This window comes from Diabrotica virgifera, chromosome 3, assembly GCF_917563875.1.
Source record: "Diabrotica virgifera virgifera chromosome 3, PGI_DIABVI_V3a".
Lineage (NCBI taxonomy): Eukaryota > Metazoa > Arthropoda > Insecta > Coleoptera > Chrysomelidae > Diabrotica > Diabrotica virgifera.
The window spans coordinates 4,542,184-4,565,506 of record NC_065445.1 but is presented as its reverse complement, the minus strand read 5'-3'; the positions used below and the strand labels follow the sequence as shown (position 1 = coordinate 4,565,506).

Sequence of the window (23,323 nt, the reverse complement as noted above, 5' to 3'; positions counted from 1 at the left end):
AATCTCATAATTGTAATTAATTATGTTTTCAGCAACCCAAACAAAGTTGACATTGACAGTTTTGGTGACAGTAATTAAATATTTAATAATGATCATTGTTGATTAGCGTTCGAACAACCGGCCCTTAGAATATAAAATAATAAGTTTATTTTATATTCTAAGATTAATACCAGTGTATAGGCAACTTTTATTGCGACAAACAGATGTACGTGTTGCCTCATTTAAGGTTGGAAAAGCTCAGACAATAATTATTATTCTCCTAACTTTTAAACCTTTTTTTCCGTCGACCGTCCATTTATGATCAATTTTAACACCCTCAAAATCATTCATTAATGACCCCTATTAATGAATGATTTTCTATTAATGAACGATTTCATTATAGGCAACGCAACATACATTGTTGGCATAAATTATTAAACGCTCTGTGATTGGCAGTGACCTGTGGTGTAGGCAACCAAACATATACCTATTTATATTCCCACTAAAAAATTTAAAATCAAGTAGCCGCTGTTAGTACTATCTGTCATTGTATGTCATTATTTACTTTATTGTTTAAAATTCTGTGTATTTGAAAAATCAAAAGATGGATATTGACGAAGAGTTTAATTTAACTCCACCAGAAGTGGCAGAAACTGCAAATGAAATATCTTTAAGTTTACTGCCTGACAAAAGGAAAGTGTTGTACGAAAAAACATACGCTGAATGGTGTGACGAGAGAAAAATAATACGATATTCAGAATCTATATTGTTGACATATTTTTCAAACATTGCCGAAAAAGGACTAATAGCAAGTTTGTGCCCCAAATATTCGATGCTAAAATCAACCTTAAGTTTAAAATCAAACATTGATATATCTAAATATAATAATTTAATTATGTTTATCAAGAAAAAAAGAACAGGTTATGTACCAAAGAAATCAAAAACAATTGAGTTATATAGATAATTATATGCAAAAACTCTTGGGACAAAATACCACTAAACTTTGTCAAAGTACTTCCTTCAGCACCACCGCTTCTTCTCCTATCACAGAATTTACAGAGGTCCAAGAAGACTTAAATATAAATTTGTCAAAATGCTATACAGCAGATAATAACCATTTATCAATACCTTCCTTTAATTTCAGTAATTGTACTATTTCGAATATTAATGTTTACAATAATAAAACTACCACTAATGAAAATTAAACTTTAAATAAAGTTAATGAAAGCTGAAAAAATTGTTGTTTATCGTTAAGTAAATAAAAATTTAAACTAAGATATCTTTATTTCTGAAAAGTACGGTCGACGGAAAAGTTTTGTAACGAACTCGTGAATTAAAATGGCGATTAACAATCTCGAACATTAACGCGCTCGCTCCGTTCACGCGTTAAAATATCTCAATTGTTAATCGCCTTTATTAATACACTTGTTGGTTAAATAACTATTCTTTCTATTCCATAAACCCTATCCTAATTTTAATAATAAGCTGGGGATAATATGATTGAATTAGCAATAGCGTTAGATGTAGCGATTGCTAACACATCCTCATGCTAACATAATACATGCAATGGTGGACAAAATCACCCTCAAATAGATTTACTTCATGTCAAGAAAAAAAGGATTGCAAGGTAATAGTTAGTGAGACAGCAAGTCAACAACATAAGTTGCTTGTGTTAAACATCGAAGTAAAAAAACGAAACTAAATCAAAATATCCGAGAGGACCACAAAAAATCCAGTGGTAAAAGATGAGAATGAGAAAGAAGGTCTATTCAGGGCCATAGTAGAAAAAATTTGCTGGAATATGAAGTCAACATCATTTGGAGAAAGGTGGTCAGTATCATTAGAGCTAATAGAAAATTATATAAACAATGGCAAAAAAATAGAGTGGACACAGATCTTCAAAATTATACGCCCGTCTAAAAGGAACCGACAGAAGCTGTAGCAAAAGCTAAAGCGGAAGCATATACAAATCTATACGAACAACTTGATACGAGGGAGATAGAAACAAATATTAGATTTGTTTGAGATGAAAATAATAAAGTACTATGTAATTTACAAAAAGTATGTCAAAAAGAGATAGAAGAAGTACTTTGACTGTTTATTAAATGAAGATTTTGACAGAAACCCAGTTGTAGTTATAGTCGATGTGGTGAGACCGCTCCCGTCTGAAACAATTTCTGCCCAAAAATTCCGTACTTCACCCTTCAGATTTGTTTAAAGGGGACAATTTTGAATATGAATCCACAAAGAAACAGAATCAGAATTTTTTTCAGACGGGAGCGGTCTCACCACATGAACTATTAACGGAGACAGTAACAAGCAATGGATATCAAAATAACAAACAAGGAAGTAGTTCAAGCAGTTTAAAAAACAAAGAGAGATAAAGCAGTTGGACCAGATGATATTCCTGGGGACGTGTAGACAGCATTATGTGAGAAAGGCACAAGTTAGGCTAGTATAACGCCAGTATAGAAATTTCGTTTCAATAAAAGAGCTAGACTCCACAGAGAGTGTAGAACATTCAAAACCAACACATTTGACTTTGTTTAATTGAGGAATTGAGTCAACCTAATATCAGTGTATTTAACTAATTTTAATTGTAAGTTTCTTTTCTTGTATTTCTTAAGCCGCCCATATAGCCCGATCAGGGAACAAAAAATTTTACGAAAACCTCCAAAAAAATAAAGGAAGGATGAAAATTGGGGAATAGGTAGCTGAAATTGTCCATTATTATAAGAAAAAGTTTACAATTCTACATCCCCTCCATTTTACAAAAATTGGAAAATACTGGGTGAAAAATATTTTCTCGGGAGTGAAAAAATATACGTTCAAAATAAGTCCGGAAATGGATAAAATGACTAATTCTAAGCAACTTTTGTTCTATAGAGTTTTTTCACTGTCAATACTTTTCGAGTTATTTACGAGTGAATATATTCATTTTTAACGAAAAAACACATGTTTTGGACGGTTTTTCGCAGATAACTCAAAAAGTAAGTATTCTAGTGAAAAAAATATTCTTAGTAAAAATATAGCTTATAAAAAATGAAAAAAAAAATGGTGTACGCTTGAGGTCTACAGACCCAGCAGAAGCAGAGTTGTAGCTAATGAAAAGTAGGTTCTTCTTCGTCAAATTCCAAATCGAATATTTTAATGTGAAATAACCAAAAAACAGAGCACTTTTCGGGGAAAATTCATTAAAACTTTTTTAAAGAGGTTTATTTTTGTTTTTTTAAAAAACTTCTAGTATTAAAAATAAGTGAGTTACGCTCAAAATATTGTTGGCCCATTTCATTTTTTTGGCACAAAAATCACCCCCTAATTAGCTTCCCAAAATAAAATTAATTATTACCGCTTCACAAGTTACTTTACTTATGTATTTTTTATATTATCTATAAGTTTCATTGACTCAAAATGCTCATTTTTGAAAAGAATTGGGTTTAAAATAAAACATTTTTTTATTTTGAAAAAAATCGTAATTGTTTATGGAATTAACTTAAAAACAATTAGGAAAACCAAAAATCTCAAAGACTAATAAAATGTTCGTTTTGCTTTTTTGTTTTCTTGTTAGACAAAAATTTTTTCTGCTATGGCTGTTCAAAATTTGCCTAAACTCGTGATTAGTTACTCGTTCAAGCAATTTTAACTACAGCTTTTTCAAAAATAAGCACTTTGAACCGATGAAACTTACAGATCATATAAAAAATACATAAGCAAAGTAACTTGTGAAGTGGTAATGATAAAATTTATTTGTGATGCTAATTAGGGGGTGATTTTTGTGATTTTTTTACCAAAAAATAAAAGGGACCAACAATATTTTGAGCGTAACTCACTTTTATTGTTGAAAGTTTTTTTAAAAAACAAAAATAAACCTTTTTTTAAACACTTTAAAAAAGTTAAAATAAATTTTCCCCGAAAAATGCTCCGTTTTGGGTTATTTCACATTGAAATATTCGATTTGGAATTTGATGAAGAACCTACTTTTCATTAGCTACAACTCTGCTTCTACTGGGTGTACAGACCTCAAGCATATACTATTTTTTTCAGTTTTATTTAAGCTATATTTTTGCTAAGAATATTTTTTTTGCTCAAATACTTACTTTTTGAGTTATTTCTGAAAAACCGTCCAAAAACATGTTTTTTTCTGTTAAAAATGAACATATTTACTTGCAAATAACTCGAAAAGTATTGACTTAGTGAAAAAACTCTATAGAACAAAAGTTGCTTAGAATTAGTAATTTTCTCCAATTCCGGACTTATTTTGAATGTATATTTTTCACCTTAGAGAGGGGGCATTCCCCTCCATTTTTGAAAAATGGAGGGGATGTAGAATTGTAAACTATTTCTTATATAATAATAGACAATTTCAACTACCTATTCCCAAATTTTCATCCTTCCTCTATTTTTTTGGGTCGGATTGTTCTTTGATCAGGCTAATAAACATTTTTACTTACTAATTCTGACTGTTACCAATCCATCTTATATATTTCTATCTGAAAGTTAAACGACTCTAATGTTTCAAAATATATAATTTAACATATGTACAAATATCTATAACAAGACAAATATCTTTATGCAATATTATCAACGAGCCTGACAACTTCAGGAACACTCTCCAACTTGTCGAACAATTTCTGACACACTTCTAACTCAGAATCTTGTAAAGGTTGCAAATTGAAAGGAACATATTCAACTTCTGCACTAGTAACTTTATACCCCATCTTCTCCAATTCTCCCACTACTTGGTTCAAGTTCGATTTGCCACAAGAAAACTGAACGAGGCTGTTTTCGATCACTTTCACATCTTCAGCTCCTGATTCGATGGCATGGTCAGTGGCTTTTTCTAAAATTTCCTCTTCTGGTTTACCTGCTAATGCTTGGTGTTCTGCTTCTATTTGACCTTTTTCCTCGAACAAATGCAGGCCACCACCATCACTGAATCTGGATCTAGAAAAAGTATTTTACTATAGATTACACAAAAAAATCATGTGTTTATTTCAAATCACATCAAAAGAGTTAACGTTTAGCTAATGTCTATTTTCTCTCTTCATTTATAAGAAATTCTGTTATCTTGATTTATTAGAAATAAATATGAGGATTTATAAAAGAAAAAACACTGACTCACTGGTCCACAAAAATCACATGGTTAATTGAGTAAACAACATCCCTTTCTGGATTTTCTTTGTTGAATATTAAGCAAAATTGCTTAAAATGGTTCACAAATGACTTTTTAATCACATATTTACTTACATACAGGGTGGGACATTAGTGTGACAAAGTCCAATTACTCGTTTGTCGTAAGAGATACGAAAAAAAGTTATTTACATGAAAGTTGCGGCACGGATAATATCATAATTTGAAAATATTTTCAGATATACAGGGTCACCCGTATTGACAGGGTGACACAAACTTATGTTTCTTTTAAATGGAACACCCTATATATTTTTACATTTTTGGATTCTCCTCGATGTCTTCTTTCTCAAAATATAGGGTTTTGTAATATTATACGAGGTAGTTTAAAAGATAATTACGTTTTATTGTTAATTTCGTAGCAACATTCACACCCTGTAGAATTGTAGTGATTTGACATCAAAGTTTCTATTTATGGACAAACGATTTTTACTATAGTCTACTATTGTTAAACATTAATAATATAGCGAAAAGTTTAATATTAATGTACCTACAGGGTTGGTCAAAACTCGGAATGAGTATTCTCTGAGTTTTCTTAAATGGAACACCCTGTATTTTAGTATTCTAATGAAATGATATTTTATGGTACTTTTTCATTTCTTAAGCATTCCCTATACCTAAGTTCTTTAATTTTTGAGTTATTCGTGATTCTTTAATCTAAACATTAATTGCAACAAAAATTACGTGAAATTTTATTAGGTTACTGTGCAAATATTCAATCAAAAATAATTTTTCGAAAATTTATTTATTTAGCGTATGGCTTAAGTATATCACAGAATATATTTAGATTTATGCATTATACAATGCATCACAAACAGATGTCCAATTTTTTGACAGATTAAATTTTTCACGTAGACAGAAACGTTGATGTCAAATCACTACAATTCTACAGGGTGTGAATATTGCTACGAAATTAACAATAAAACGTAATTATCTTTTAATCTACCTCGTATAATATTACAAATCCCTATATTTTGAGAAAGAAAACATCGAGGAGAATCCAAAAATGTAAAAATATATAGGGTGTTCCATTAAAAAAAAAACATAAGTTTGTGTCACCCTGTCAATACGAGTGACCCTGTATATCTGAAAATATTTTTAAATTATGGTCCTATCCGTGCCCCAACTTTTACCTAAATAACTTTCTTTTGTATCTCTTACGACAAACGAGTAATAACACTTATTATTGGGCATAAAAATTATGTCATAGTTTTTCTCAAGATATTCACTAAGAAAAAAGTCTTAAAGAGAGTTTAGAGCTTTAGAGAGAAATAACACAATATATCCAAACAGTACTAATGTTGCACAAAAACACTTTTTCACACATAAACAAGCACTGGAATCATCCAAAGAGCACGGTTTTCTAGGGGTTTAAGGAAGCAATATAAAAGAAACGCTATATTAGTTTCCAAAATTGAAACTTTGGAATCCAAAATAGACAAACAAGTCATGAAGTTTTTCTAAATTTGTACTGTGATCTCCAGGGCAATAAGAGATTGGTAAAGATTAACAGTGTCAAAAATTAACAGTAATACAGGAATTCTAAGAAATGAAAAACCCAAATACAAAAGAATAGCAAAGTAGATGAAATAAAAACAACAAATTTTAATTTTTACATTAACAATACTTATATATACCAGTATGCTAAACGATTATAATAATATTTAAAATTTGCTACTTACTGATGTTTCTTCAAAATTGTACTAAGTATCATCTTTAAACCATGTAGTTGACTTGTGTAGACTTCACATAAGATAAAACAGCTTCCAGGGCCTCTACAAAGAAAAAACAAATGGCATGGTCAATGATAGATACAATACACAATCACTTGAAAAGTGTTACAAACATGAGATCACCCTACACATCATTTTCATAGATTTCAAGCAGGCATTAGAGGCAAAAATAGAGAAATAGCAACTGGAGTATGACAGGGTGACTCTATCAATGTTACCATGGTACAATAAATTTCCCATGAAACTTTATTGTACCATGCAATGTTACTATTTAATATCGCTATTCGTGGTGTGCAAGTATTTGGAGGGGGTACGAGAAACGATCGTGCGAGAATAGCGGAGAAATATTGCAACTTTCTTAAATAATTCATATTGTCAATTGAAATTGTCAAATTTACGTATATTTCATACCTAGTGTCATTGAAGAACAAAAATTATATATTGCTCCACAATATTGATATGATATGCAATTATTATATAAAGGTAAATTTAATTAATTGTATTTTGCTTGCAGTACTGCATTTTAATAACTAATTTTATTTACTACATACAATTGTTTACGTTTTAATAACATAACCTGAATCTTATTTTTTCTTCTTATTATTTTTTTGGACTATGGCCTTGACAATTATCCAGTAACCAGGACTAATATAATTGGCCAATATATAATTAAAAGTGCGAATAATGTTGCTGAGCGTAGAAACCAGGTGTCGCTTTGTCGAACTTGCACGGTTCCAATAGAACAAACAATAATGCCTGGTTGCACCAACAGATCTTAAGCTCCAGCTTGGCTAAGCTCTACTTATAGATAGGGCCCCCTTGAGTATCACTTACGTTGCACCATAATTTTAGATTCTTACCTTATTATCAATTATATCTATTATTATATTATGGTATTCTTATTGTAATATATTATAATTATATTATATTAACTCTTATGATATTCTCGACTTAAGCTTAAGATCTGTTGGTGCAACCGGGCATAAGAGCTACCGAAATAAAAGGTACGCTTATAAGATTGTAATGTAATTTAATGTAATGTTTATTTACGGACTTGCCATTTTTACAAATCAACTTAAATTTTTACAAACCAACTTAAATTTAACTAAACTATTAAAGCACAATGTGATTACATAAAAAGGTATTTTCGATCTCATTCCTAATAGTACTTAGTGATAAATGAAAAAAATCATTACTATTAAATTTGTTTGCAAATTTTGTTTTCAATTTTCATCTTATCATTTTCCCTCTACAAATACTACTGCAAAAGTAGTATTTTGTTACATCGGCTTCTCAACGTAGAAGTCACTTGTTCCGTTAGCTACAATAAGTATTTTTTTTCTTTTTCTTACTTCTGTTGCAGTTAATCATTCTCTTAACTTTCACTCCAACTGAAGCTTTCTTTTTTGTTACATTGGCCAATGTAACAAAAAAGAGAACTTCTGTTGGAGTGAAAGTAAAGAGAACGATAACCTCCAACAGAAGTAAGGAAAAGAAAAGAATAGCTAAAGTAAGAAATAGAAAACTTCTGTTGGGGTGAAAGTAAAGAGAAAGATAAACTCCAACAAAAGTAGACAAAGAAAAGAACTAATGTGTAGCAAAATTAACAAAAAATGAATAGTAGCTTCTCGTTGGAGAAGCTGAAGTAATGAAATTACTACCTTTTGCAGTAGTACTTGTATGGGGAGAAATGATAAGATGAAGAAAGTTGAAGAAAGGAGGATGAACTGATAATAAATAGATGAATGGACAGATGCAAACTGAAAGGAGTTAGGCTAGCGATATATGCAAGAGAATGACAACTTGACACTCAAGGATGGATACGGCCAATTTGCATGCCTGTCGAAGAAGGTAGCTCAAAGTAGATAGTGATGATGACTAGAAATGGAAATAATAAGATAAGAATAGATGCTCAGAAAATAGATGGAATAAATATAATAATATAGTAAAAATAGAAGAATATAGGAGATAAATAAAATAGACTAAATTACGGGCGCCAGAAGATGGAATCAACCAATCTCCCAGGTATTGACATGGCATCTTGTGGTGTACGCTGATGACGTAGCATTGATTAGCAGAAACCTAAACAGTTCAAAGAAGAATTTGTGTAGTTGTGCAAGGAAACATCCATGAGAGGGTTGGCAATAAAACAAAATACCTAATATGCTCAAGAAAAAAATACATTTAATGTGACAAGGTTAAATATTAGTGAACATGAGTTTGAAAAGGCAGATAACTGTAAATATCTTGGGATCTCAGTTAACGTAATTAATGATAAAAGCATAGAAATCGATGAAAGAATTCTGGCAGGAATCAGAACTTACAGGAAATATGACAACTTCCTCAAAGATGAGTAGCTTACTCAGAATACCAAATTAAAAATTTTCAGAGCAGCAATTAGACCAGTAATCTCTCTCATACTTATGGTGGTGATGTGCCTGACACAGGAAGATGAAGAAATAATGAGGATACTAGAGAGAAAAATCATTTGAGAATAGCAGGCCCACTATGAAGTAAGATAATGTTCGAAGGGAGAAGACATCCTCAGAGTTATCAAGGCACAGAGATTCAGATGGATGGGATGTGTAGAAAGGAGAAATTCAGAAGCAAATAAATATCAAGAAAATTAGCAAATGGAGACCAGTATTGTGGACATTAAGAAGATGGGAGTTAGAGAATGGATAACCATAAGCAGAAACATGAATGAATGTAAAACCATTGCATGAATGAATGTAAAATTTGTAAAACCAAAATGTTAATGCAGACTGATTCCCCTCAACAAATGAATGGAAGAGCCCAAAGAGGTCAGCAATCACTGCGCTAGGAGTGTAGATGCCACAATGATTAATTATTTATATGGGAAATAAGTCACAATTAAAATGAAACAATAATTTTATTAACGTTTCGACGCCCAAATCGGGTGCCGTTGTCAAAATACAAAATATTACTAAACGGCACCCGATTTGGGCGTCGAAACGTTAATAAAATTATTTTTTCATTGTAATTGTGGCTTATTTCCCATATAAATAATTAATCATAAAAATGCCACAAGGAAACAGCTTCAGCCACAATGATATTTAAATATAATAAAAGAATAAAACTATTATGATAGCAACATAGTTTTGTTTAATTTATGCATGTTTCGATGTTACTTATAAAACTTATATCAGGTGTCCCAAAGGTAGCGGAACGGTCAAATATTTCGCGAAATAAACATCGGATCGAAAACTGAAAAATATGTATTCAATAATTTTCAAAAATCTATCCAATGACACCAAAGACCAACCCCCACTACACCCCCTGGAGGTGCGGTGGGGGGTAACTTTAAAATCTCAAATGGAAACCCCCAGTTTTTCTTGCAAATTTGGATTCGTTACATAAAAGTAAGCAACTTTTATTCAAGACATTTTTTCGAACTGTGGATAGATGGCGCTATAATTGGGAAAAACGGTTTATCCCGATACCATAGGTAAATTCTAGAAACGGTCTAATATCTCAAGAAATACACTTCCAAATGAGAAACCAAAAAACAGGTTTTTAATATTTTTCGAAAACCTATCGATAAACACCAAACATGACCCTCCAACCCACCACATGGAGATGGGGTGGGGGGTAACTTTAAAATCCTAAATAACAACCCCCACTTTTTATTGTAGATTCGAATTCGTCATGAAAAATTAAGCAACATTTATTCGAAACATTTTTTAAAATTGCTGATAGATGGCGCTAATAAATCATATTTTTCCAATTAAAGCGCCATCTATCAACAATTCTAAAAATGTTTCGAATAAATGTTGCTTAATTTTTCATGACGAATCCGAATCTGCAATAAAAAGTGGGGGTTGCTATTTAAGATTTTAATGTTACCCCCCACCCCACCTCTAGGAGGTGGGTTGAAGGGTCATGTTTGGTGTTATTCGACAGGTTTTCGAAAAGTATTAAAAACCTTTTTTTTGTTTCTCATTTGGAAGTTTATTTCTCGAGATATTAGACCGTTTCTATAATTTACCTATGGTATCAGGATAAATCGTTTTTCCCAATTATAGCAGCATCTACCCATAGTTCGAAAAAATGTCTTGAATAAAAGTTTCTTACTTTTACGTAAACAATCCAAATCTGCAAGAAAAACTGGGGGTTTCTATTTGAGATTTTAAAGTTACCCCCACCCCACCTCCAGGGGGTGTAGTGGGGGTTGGTGTTGGGTGTCATTGGATAGATTTTTGAAAATGATTAAACACGTATTTTTCAGTTTTTCGATCCGATGTTTAGTTCACAAAATATTTGATTGTTCCGCTACTTTTGGGACACCTTGTATATAAAATAATTAAATACCTACTTGATTTCCAACATATAACTCTTGTCTTGGGATTTACTACTTTCACAACTCTTCAATATACTCTGTACAGTAGCTGCTGGCATATTAGCTCTTCTAGTTTGTTCTATAACCTGATTTAACTGTAGATTTTTCTTAGGATCAACAGATCCTCCTTCTAAAATAGCAACAACAGAAATTTATTTGATAATTATTTAATACACAATAAAATTAAGCTGTTCTCAATATTATTTAGACTGTCAATATGTGTTTCTAAAGTACTTAGTAGGTATAAAGTGATTCCGAAAAAGCCAAAATGTACCTCATCCTTGCACAATAAACAGGCACATTTTAGATGCAGCATATCAATAGCAGCCTAATCATGAAATAGAAATAAAATCAAGACTAGAACAGGCTAGAAAATCTGTCAAAAAAAATCAAAAGGCTGCTAAGTGATTTTTGAATAAAGTTCAAAATGGGACGATGTTTATCAAAAGGCTACGTCTTTTGACTCTTTTCTATGCAGTTGAAACGTGAATCCTTAAGACATCAACCGTAAATAAATTGGAGTCCATTGACTTATGTATACTTAGTATGTATGTATGTATACTTAGCTGTTTCTCTAAAATTATTGAATTGGTAGTGTACAAACAGTTGTTAATTGAATACTTCAATTACTGAATTACTCAATCCCAACATGGTTTTCGCCAGAACTATTCAATCGAAACTGCTTTAATTGAGCTTGTACAATATGTCCATGAAAATATTGATCAGAACAACTACTTAGTGGGCATATTTTTCGACCTAACCCGTGCATTTGACACGATTAACCATAACTACTTATCAATAAAACTTGAAGCAATGGGTATTCGAGGTCCAATTCAATCTTAGATTAACTCATATATGTCTGGCAGAACACTAAAAGTGCAGGTTGATGATGAGTTGTCTGATGAGTTTAGTACTCCTATTGGAACTCCACAAGGTGGAGTATTAGGACCACTTTTATTTCTCCTCTACATAAATGACCTACCTTTAAGTATAACAAATGGACGTGTTTTTATATATGCAGACGACACAACAATTGTAATTGTGGCTGATGGTTTAGACGAGTTGCATAAGAAAATACAAATAACCATGAATGAATTCATTCATTGGTGTCAAATAAATCACCTTCTTATCAATGAAAATAAGACCATTTTTATCCAATTCACATCTTCACTTAAGGAAGGTGACAATATAACCTTAACATTAAATAATTGCCAATTTGAGACTGTCGAACACACTAAATTCCTTGGAATGGAATTAGATTCCAAATAAAAATTCTAATCATCAAATTGACTCTCTCTGTAAAAAACTAAATAAACTCTACTTTGCTTTCAATAGTTTGAAATCAATTTTTTATCAATCTTACCTACTTAACCTTTCGTTACTCGCGCCAACTTTTTGTGATCGGATACTCGCGCACGGTGCAGGAGACCGGGTCCAAAAATATGGGTCAGCAGTGTTTTAAAATTATTTTTTTTTGCAAAATTGTGTACGATTAGATTATTTAATGAATATATGATCATATAATTTTGTAGATATGCGTTTGTGTTCACATTATATTACTTTAATCAAAAATTTAATAATTTTCATTGTTATCCATTTATATGTATATACAAAAACTTTGGAAGTGAAAAAAAATTGAATATGGTTAAATTTGTTTACTAAGAACTTTAGATCTTAATTCAATACACAAAAAAATTAAAAGTAAAGAGTAATTGTAGTAACAAAAAAAGTTATAAAAATTAATTAACGTTTTTAAAACATGAAATACACAATGGTGTCACATTCATTGGAACAATGGTGTTCCAAACACAGATATTTTGAGCATATTTGGCAGTAAAACTTTGTTTTCTATTTTTCTTCCAATCACAAACAGCACAGCGATCTGAAGTTCCTGGTGTTACGACTGGTACTTGTTCTGTTGGTAAACCACATATCTCCCTAAACCTCATTCTGATGGTTCTGGGTAAGTTATATATTTATATTTATATATATAAATATAAATAAACTAATCTATAAACATTGAAAATAAGGAAAAGATCTTAAATTACCTTACTAATTAAAAATATCGATGTGTGATCCAAACACAAAAATTGGTGCACAAATACTCGCACACAGTGTACGGGACCGTGTTGCGTAATAACAAAAGGACAGTACTATTTTTTACACTGCGAACTGACTTTACCCACAGTTGATTGACCACTGAAGAGGAATACGAAGTAGCCATTCAAAATCCCCACTACAAGCAGAGTTACAGGAATTTATTTACAGGCCCGGTCTCCCACACCGTGTGCGAGTAACGGAGGGTTAACTTGTACTATGCATTTGTAGACTCCGCCATCAGCTGCAATATAATTGTGTGGGGCAGAGCTATGGAAATTGGGCGAATATTCGTCCTTCAAAAGTGATTCATTCACCTAATTTTTAACTTAGATTACAACGAATCTTGTAGATATACATTTAAAAAGAATAATATTATGACCTGCACATGCATCTATCTTTTCAAACTATTAACCTACACTTTTCTTAATAAGAATAAGTTTCAAATAAATAGTGATGTCCATAATTACCACACGAGAAATAAAAGCGATATTCACCTAAACAAATTCAACCGATTTCAACTAAAAAAGTCTCCAATGTATGCCGGAGGACAATTTTTTACTTTGCTACCAAATTCAATAAAAGAAATATTGGATTTTAACAAGTTCAAAACCAGGTTAAAGTTGTTTTTAACTGAACATTGTTTTTATTCTCTAGACGAATTCATTGGCTGGAACAATAGCTAGCAACTGATTCCGATATTTTTATACTTTTAACAATATTTTATCAGTCTCGTAATCTTGTTCTCTACTAAATGTTTGTTACCATTAATGTTTTTAATAAGATACTTTAGTTTACTTTAGTGTAGTATTTTTTAATAACCTACTTATTGTACTATAAGTATACCATGTTTGTGACTTGTCTTATGTCATGTAAATGATACAAAAAGATCAATAAATTTATCTATCTATCTATCTATCTATCTATGAATCTACAAGAGAATCCTCAAAATTGCATGGAGATCACATACCCCAAAGAAAGAAGTAGAGAATAGGCAAGGAACGAGAACTTTTCAACACAGTGAATATTAGAAAAAACATAATATCGATGGCTTAGTGTGAAAACCTCGTATCTCATTTTTTTTCGAAAATGACATTTTGGTGGTTTTAGTTTGAAAACCTTGTATCTCACGATTTACAACTGTTAGAAAAATTCCAAATACACTAGACTATTTTCTACAGCTGAAAAAAGAAACCACGTATATCAATTGCTCTATTGATTTAGTGTGAATACCACGTATATTTATAACCAAGGATTTGGTACTTAATTTGGAGTGTTTGTTTGAGAGATTCGACTTGTAGAAATGTTTTTTGTGAACAATAAACTATATGTCCGGCATATAGGAACATTTTATGAACCTTAAATCAAAAGATTTGTATTGTATCGACCTAGTATTTGGAGGTGTGCAATAAGCTTTGAAAAATGAAAACCTCATAAATAATAATAAACACAACCTCATTTGAGATGAAAAACACCTATATCAAGATATACGAGGTTATCATAGTTACTTGGGCAAAGGCTCTATATACTGCAAGGATATTTACGTGTTTTTCATAGTTAATATTTGTATTTCCAATTTAATAGCAACATTTAACACTTTTAACTCTGTGCCAATATCAGATATTTGTCTCAATGTGCTCGCATTAAAAATACGTAACGTAATTTTTGTTTTTAGGTTATATTATGCAGAAAATCAGTTTTTTGCCTCTCCTGTAAAATTGTAATTTAATGAGATACGAGGTTTTCACACTAAGCCATCGATATCTAGGCCGCATACTGAGAAATAATAAGTACCAATATACTCAATTAATAGTGAAAGAATAATAATATATCGAGGGAAAAACAGGACTAGGAAGGAAGACTATAGTGGCTAATCCGACAATGGACAGGACTAAAGTTTGAACAGCTGAAGACAGAAGAGTTTGTAATAAATTGTAGTAGCTAACCTCCATTGAGGAGATGGCACTTTAAGAAGAAGAATATGTATTTAAAGAGTTACATACCTTGAACTGCCACTTTGATTTGTCGTCCTAATTTGGTAAAAAGTCGGGATCTTTCTGCATCTTTGGCACCCTTTATGTGCCTGATATTTGCCCATTTTGAGTGGCCTGCAAACCTTTTAGATTGAACTACTATATGTTTATTATAGCTTTCATATGATAGAGAAAAGGGTCTTAAAAACTGTTTTAACATGTCTGTCGTTATTCAATTCCTCTTCATTCCTCTTCGCCTTTGCTTTTCGGCCTAAAAGTGAGGTTATGTTATGAAGGAAGGAATGTCAAAATTTTTTCGTGTTTGTTTGTATATAGGCTCTTCAGCCATATAACATGTAAATGTAAATTATTCAATTTTCGTAATGTAAAATTAGTTTGTTTTGATGTAAAGATTTCTAATTTAAGTAGATTACATTTGTCTTTAAAATTATAAATCTTGTCTTAAAAATTCTGAGGCAATACTGAAATAACGAAATATAAGTTGCCTATATTGCAGTTATGGAGACCTATAAATTGCAACCCATTTCTGAGCAGCAAAAATCTACTCCTAACATATACCTCGTCCAATTTACTTACCGTTGCACGTCATCCGCGCCATAGCCTGTGACACGATACCAACACGAAATATTTAGGCGGTGGGTGTGTTCTTTTTTAGAATCAAAATGATTCTAAAGGGGAACACACCTACCGCCTAGATATTTCGTGTTGGTATCATGTCACAGGCTATGGCGCGGATGACGTGCAACGGTAAGTAAATTGGACGAGGTATATTTTTATGAAACAGTATAAATAATTACGTCTTAGTTTAAATGAAGACGCCTTTCGGCTAATTATATCTAAATTATGAGACATAATATAATACGTACACTGATTGCAGGATGCATATAAATATTGCTTAGAGACGGTTGTTTAGTATAACTATGTATTTAGAAAAGAAAAGAAAAAAAAAAGAAAAAGAAAAGAAATATAAAACAAAATAAAAAAAAAATAAAAAAAACAAAAAAAAAAAACAGAAAAAAAAATATAAAAAAGATATATAAAAAAAAAAATAGAAAAAATATATAATAATTAAAAAAATATAAAAAAAATATGTTGATAAAAATGAATGACGAACTTGGACAGTCCATAGTAAAATAGCTTTCGAATGAAGTAGAGGGCTAAAGAAGAATGTTGCAGTTTTTGCGGTGGAACTCTGAGAACATCATTTAGAAAAAAATAAATAAAAAAAAAATATATAAAAAATTATTAAAAAAAAATACAAAAATAATTATTTATTAGTAGAATTGTTTATTATATTAGTATTAGTTTTAGGATAAGATACGAAAAAATGACTAATAAAATAAAAAATAGAAAAATTGGCGAATGGATTTAGTGTCCGCAGTCATATAAACCCAAACAAACAACAACAACAAATTGATAATTAAATATGATAATCACTATACACGCTTCTGAATCTAGTTATTATCATCAATTCAATAGAAAAATAGAACTACTAATAGGTTTGTTCTAGCAAACAGTCAAACTGGTCAGAAACTGTCAGCAAATAGTTGGTCAGTGAGAGAACATAATACAGTCACCAGTGCTATCCCCTCTACTCGCGCTGGTCCACTATTCGTTGATGGTTTCAAACCGTTTGAAACTGATGCTAGAACAAACCTAATATCACTTTAAAAACAACGACAATTGGTCATTGGAATGTTTTCCATACAGTTTTTCATGTAAGAATATTATACCTACACCACAAGAAACAGAACAGAAGTCAGCTCATCTCATCCAGACCGGTCGTAGTATTGTCTTATAGAGAAGAGGTTTGTTCTGGATACTTAAACCTGACTTACAATTCATAAACAAGTACATTTTCTTGTAAAGAATGCTCAATTTTAGTCGTTTGAACCATATTTGTTTTGCCCAATTTAGTTGGTCATGCATAGGTATGGATACCCAGATATTTGACATATTCTGGCACGCCGAGCCTGAAATAGTTATTTTCCTAACAAGTGCAGAAAGTCATTCTTTTCCGCACGCGACTGCAGTTTGCCGAACGACGCGAAGCGGGAGTTCGGCAAGCAGTCGATTGCGGAAAAGAGACTTTCTGCAAGAGTTAGGAACAATATTTTTTCTAAGAGTCTTTAAAAAATTACCAAATCTTAATCAATTAATTTAATTAATATGAAAATATATACATAAATTAATTCTTTGACAAGGTTGTCAAAACCAAACTTTCAATATAATTAGTTAGCATGACGACGATCTGGGTTTCCATGACTATGATTCAAAACGACTGTTATTGTCTACCGATTTGACTTTCGAATATTATGTCAAAATAATTTTATTTCATCGAATTGTCGCGTTAATTTCATTAAAACAGGAACACAATAAGATATATTTGAAATAAATTAATAAATAATATCTAAATATTAGTTTATTGCATGTATTATAATTACTTTAAGGCCATATTAATATATCTAAATTAACATGCGTGCGGAAAAGTAAAAACCGCGTGCGGAAAAGTAACACGCGTGCGGAAAAGTGAAACTTTCTAAACTAAAATGCGTGCGCGAAAGTAGACATTTTTGCACGCTCGTAGAAAAAATAAGAAAAGCCCAGGAATAACAGAAACATCGGCCGAAATGATAAAATCAGGAGGGAAAAACTACAAACAGAGATATATGACCCGATAAAAAAAATATGGGAAATAGAAAAAATGCCAGAAGAGTGGACCATAGCAAGGATATGCCTTATACATAAAAAAGGTATAAGAAAAAGGCTAAATCAATATTCGAAAAAAATATTGGGGGAATATCAGGCAGGTTTTAGAAATAACAGATCAACGACCGACCAAATAATATTTGTCTTAAAAGAAATACAGACTACCTCTTACGAACATAAAACAGTAGGTACCTACTATATGCTTTTTTCATCGACTTTAAGCAAGCCTACGACATAGTAAACAGCCAGGAGATCAACAGATGTACGAACTGGTTAAAGAATTGGGGATACCAAGTCAAATTATCAGGATGGTAAAGATGACGATGAAAAACACAACAAACGAAATAGCATGGAAAGCGTATACATCCAAAAGTACGAAACCAAGGAAGGATTACGATAAGGAGACCACATATCAACAACTGCATTGAATCTAACATTGGAAGGAATAATCAGAAAAAGCAGAATAAACATGCAAGAAACGAACTTGAAAAACGGCCAGCAATGCATAGCATTTGCACATGATCCTACACTATTAGCAACAAGCAAGAAATAATTACAAAAGTTAATGAAAAACATAATGACAGAAGCCAAAAAATTGGGATTTAAAATAATTGAAGAAAAGATAAAGTATATTATAATGGTAGAGATCAAAAAATGACAGCAATGGCAGAGACCCAGATAACATATCTGGATTTCTGTATGAGAACTTGCAAAACTGAAAAGTGTTTGAATTATTGATTTACGTTTACGAAAATATTCGAAAAATTTCAAGAAAGAGAAAGATAACAATAAAAAACTATTTATTTGTGATTTAAACTTGTAAATTCTTTCTTTTATTTTTATTTGTGGCTTTTGTTGTGTCGTAGTTGCAGTAAGCTCTAAAAAATATACTAACTCCATTAAATAACTTCTTAAATCTTTGTTTTTTGGCGACGAACACGAACTTCTTGTCTTGCCCTATTTTTCAGGATCCTTCCTTTAATTTTCAGAGAGCATCTCTAGGTTTTATTATCCTTTAACGTAACGCGACACTAATTCCAAAGCTCTCTTCCAACTTTTTTACAACTTTCAAGTGATTTCTCTACGTACATCTCCCGCGGCGTCGGATCCACCTTGGCGTCGCAACGCTGTGGCGTCGGTCGGCTTTTAGTCTAGACTACAAAATGGACGCCAGATTAAATGTGGCATCCGGAATGATGCTGATGGAGTTTCTCACAGAAATTCCCAGAGTTAATTCTAGGAATACGAATGCTCTGAGTACGTACGTGCACCAAATAAAAAATAACTGATTCGAATAATGTAATGAGGTCGTGACGAAGATCCTTGCTACGGAGTAAATTACACAGACAATACGAGAACGAGAAATCTTCTTTTAATTTGTTGGATTGGCAACGAAATGAAAAATTCATTTTAAAAGTTCCGTATTAAGTTTTTTTCTCTTTCGTTTTTTGCGTTTGCTAGATAAAATGCGATGCAGTTTCTTTTTATCAGATTCTTTGGTTCTTTTATATTATAGATAAATTTTTATTTACGTTTTTTCCTCTATTTTTGGATTCAGTGATAATTTGACTTTGGTAAGTTACGTGCCAAAGAAAAATAAAGCTGTCATTCTTCTTAGTTCAACGCACCACGATCAATCTGTAGATATTGAGAGTCAAGCATAGAAGCCCGAAGTGATCAAATTTTACAACCAAACAAAAGGTGGGGTTGATAAAATGGACCAGACTACACGGTAAAGCGTCAAACTAGACGTTGGCCTCTTGTCGTTTGGTACAATATTATGGATGTAGCAGCTCTTAATGCGTTTCTCCTTTAAACAATCAAAATAAAAATTTTGCTGCAGGAAAAACAAATAAAAGACGATACTTTCTCAAAGATTTAGTAAGTGAGTTAGTTTTACCATTTATGAAAAGAAGGGCTAGAAACCCTAAACTTACAAACACAATCCGAAGACATATGGGTAATTTTATCGAGTTTCCTCAAGAAAATTTAGGGATAGATTTGGCTCATAGAAAGAAAAGGAGATGTTCCGAGTGCCCTTCACACATTTGCAAGAATGAGCACACAAATTTGTCAGAAGTGTAAGTGTCCAATTTGCAAAGAACACAGTGTTTTAATATGCAAGAATTGTATTGAGTAGTTCCTTACCAGGTATTTATTATTTGTTTATGCTTATATTATTATAAATAAAGAAATAATAAATAAATATTTGACAATAATTAAGACCATCGGTACATAATTCGCAAATATTTTACGGGTATCCCTACTTTTTCTGTCTTTACACGGCAAATTACGTGTAGTAAAATTCACACTGGTATGGATATGTAAACATTACTAGAATGTCATTCTACTTGAAAATGTCATCATTAATTTAAAGAGATGGCTTTTGAATGTTCTTGGATAACTGTTATTTTTATAATTGCAAATTATTAATTCAGTTATTAAATGTGATAATTTTTTCACTAACTATGTATTCAGTGATTGTAATAATTTATATGTACAGCTGGTTCCTAAAAAAACTGATACGACTCTTAGTAAGATGTGATCATTTTGAGCAGTGTATGATTGATCTGACATTATATTATATTTATTATGACACAAATAAACAAAAAAACAGCCATTTTTTGACGTTGAACAGAATAAGTTATCTGACAAATTTTAAGATTTGGCAGTGACAGTGACAGCATGTAAATAATAATTATTTATCCTTCAAAATACACTGCTCAATTTTCTACAAAATACGTTTTAAGAGTCGTATCAGTTTTTTTGGAACCAGCTGTACAGCTGGTTCCAAAAAAAAAACTGATACTTTCTTCTTCTTTTTCTTTTTGGTCTCGCTGCAAGGCAATTACCAGCACGATTTATAGGCGATCTTGATGTAGTCTGGCTCTAAGCCATATCAAAATCGCTGACTATGTTCTTGTAAAAAGCTTTTGATGAGGTGTGCTATAATGAATACGAGTTTAATTATATTTAATTTATTATATTTTGAAGGACAAATACTTATTATTTACATACTGTTACTGTCACTGCCAAATCTTAAAATGTGTCAGATAACTTCAACCGCAAAAAATGACTGTTTGTTTGTTTACTTTATTATTTGTCTGTCATAATAAATATAATACAATGTCAGATCAATCATGCACTGCTCAAAATGATCAAATCTTACTAAGAGTCGTATCAGTTTTTTTAGGAACCAGCTGTACAACACAAACTAATAATTAATCGAGAAAAGAGGAAAAGTGTTTAAGTGATTTTTTAATAATATATTGTTACTATGGAACACTTACAATTTTGAACATCTTTGACAACAAAATACTTGGATCACAGAATATATTATCCTGATGTATTCTCTGCTTGTATCTTCCACAAATAATACACAATAAATAACTTTTTATTAAGTTCACGTCTTAAATTAATTATTTATCAAATACACTATATTATATCAATATTATTTAATCAACAAATGAAAATATTCCCACGCCATGTCAAATATTTAAAATTGTCACTGATTGTCACTGTCTGACTGACAGTATGCTGACAATATTCTATTCGACTGAGTGCGTTGTATGACAAAGATAGATTTGGAAATATTACCACGGACATTGTGTTTATTTTTTTCGAATCCTGAAAAAACCAATAAATATTTTTGAAAAATTTAAACGCAGAATGAAAGGCTATATTATTACCGAGGGCCGAAAGTCCCTTAGAATAAAAAAAGTTTCTTTTGAATGAAATATTTGAAATTCAAAATCACACTACATTTTCTTTTAGTTTTTCACCCCTGTAACTTATTAAAATAAACATTATAGAAGTTTTCAGGGACTTTCGGCCCTCGCCAATAACGTAATCTTTCAATCTGCGTTTAAATTTTTCAAAAATACTTAATAGTTTTCTCAGGATTCGAAAAAAATGAATCCCCATTTGAATAGCATTGCAGCCGAAAAAACGTACCCATCCTCTTAAAGAAAATATTTATTTTAGTACTTTATTTACAAAGCGAGTCTGCGAGACTCATGTTATGCCATAACGTAGAAAAAATTGCGTATGCATCCTAGGCTTTTGAAAACGGTGTACTTAATTCATAATATCAAATGTAATGTTTTCCTTCTGGCGTATAATAAATGTGAAGATTTCTCAACTGTCACACTTCCGCAAATCCCGTGAAATACAATTACAAAACTTCCACCGCTTCGACCACGACACTAAACGTCCCTCTAAATCCTCTTGAGCCGCAAAAACAAACGAAACTACCGCAAACTATCTAAAAACATTTTATATATTTCAGGGAATCGCAAAAACTTGCTTAAATCCCGTAATCCGAGTCTCGCTGTTTCCAGAGCATTTCCAACGGGACGCAGAGCCTGGAGCACACCGGCTGCCAGATAAGAGTATGTGCCAGTGCCAGTGCCAGGGCATCAGATTGTTATCCCGATAGTCCTGTCTGAACAAAGGGTCATTTGCCCTTACAGATTACTGATAAGCGGCGAACGGGACATCGCTGACGACCTATTTCGGATTTTATGTTAGTCAGTGTCGATTTCGTTCGAGATTTTAGCCTTAGGCGATTTCACTCGACGACAAAAATTAGTTTTAGTGAAGGCCCCTACCTTGCCGATCTTTATCTGAATAGAAAATTTAGTTTAAGCTCTGACATAATGTATATTATACTCCACTTAATATGAGAATGAGTATTAGAGGGACAAGAATTATTAAATTAAATAAAAATATATAGGTACCATTTTTATTCAGTTGTAATGCGAAGGCAAACCTGTCTTATTTTTCACTTAGAACAGAGACCGCAAACCAGCACTATAAATCGACGATTTTCGACTCTATTTGGAGTCATCATCAGAGAGGCGTAGGTTTGCTGCTCTCTGTCTCAAGTGACGAAACTTTGAGAGCTTATCCCTGCATTGAAACTGACGTTTATGAAGTACAGTTCAAATTCAATAGGATTGTCAGGGCAGACATTTTGTAATTCGTAAATATTGATGGCAAGCGGCTCTATATTTATGTGATTATTTTCACTTATTTTAATAATGTTCACGTCACCATTTAACTACACTCGTCTCTCGTCTCAGGCCCCTCCAGAGTCCATAACTTTTAAGCGATACCCTAACAATCCTATTGAATTTCGACATAGGTGTCTAAACACATCTGGCAACTGAAAGTCAAAGTTTTAAAGTTTTCAACCTAATAGAAATATAATATATATATCGGGTGTTCTACAGCATTCGCCGTTTCCCGCATCCTATTCGCCA

General features: G+C 31.8%; 1 protein-coding gene across 1 annotated transcript; it reads right to left on the bottom strand.

Moving 5' to 3' along the window:
- Window positions 1-4,490: 4,490 nt before the first annotated feature.
- On the bottom strand, window positions 4,491-15,616 carry LOC114326593 (translational activator of cytochrome c oxidase 1). The gene is made up of 4 exons (XM_028275007.2): window positions 15,360-15,616; window positions 11,236-11,389; window positions 6,849-6,941; window positions 4,491-4,923 (listed from the first exon to the last, which is right to left on the bottom strand). The coding sequence occupies exons 1-4, from the start codon at window positions 15,547-15,549 to the stop codon at window positions 4,548-4,550; spliced, it is 813 nt and encodes a 270-aa protein (XP_028130808.1). The 5' UTR covers window positions 15,550-15,616; the 3' UTR covers window positions 4,491-4,547.
- Window positions 15,617-23,323: the final 7,707 nt, after the last annotated feature.

Excerpts from the sequence above, each read along its gene's own strand:
- LOC114326593 (XM_028275007.2), bottom strand. The coding sequence starts at position 15,549 with ATGTTAAAACAGTTTTTAAGACCCTTTTCTCTATCATATGAAAGCTAT. Across the intron at positions 6,942-11,235 it reads AGTTATATGTTGGAAATCAA|AGGCCCTGGAAGCTGTTTTA; the intron begins GTAGGTATTTAA and ends TTTTCTTTGTAG. Across the intron at positions 4,924-6,848 it reads ACAATTTTGAAGAAACATCA|ATCCAGATTCAGTGATGGTG; the intron begins GTAAGTAGCAAA and ends TACTTTTTCTAG.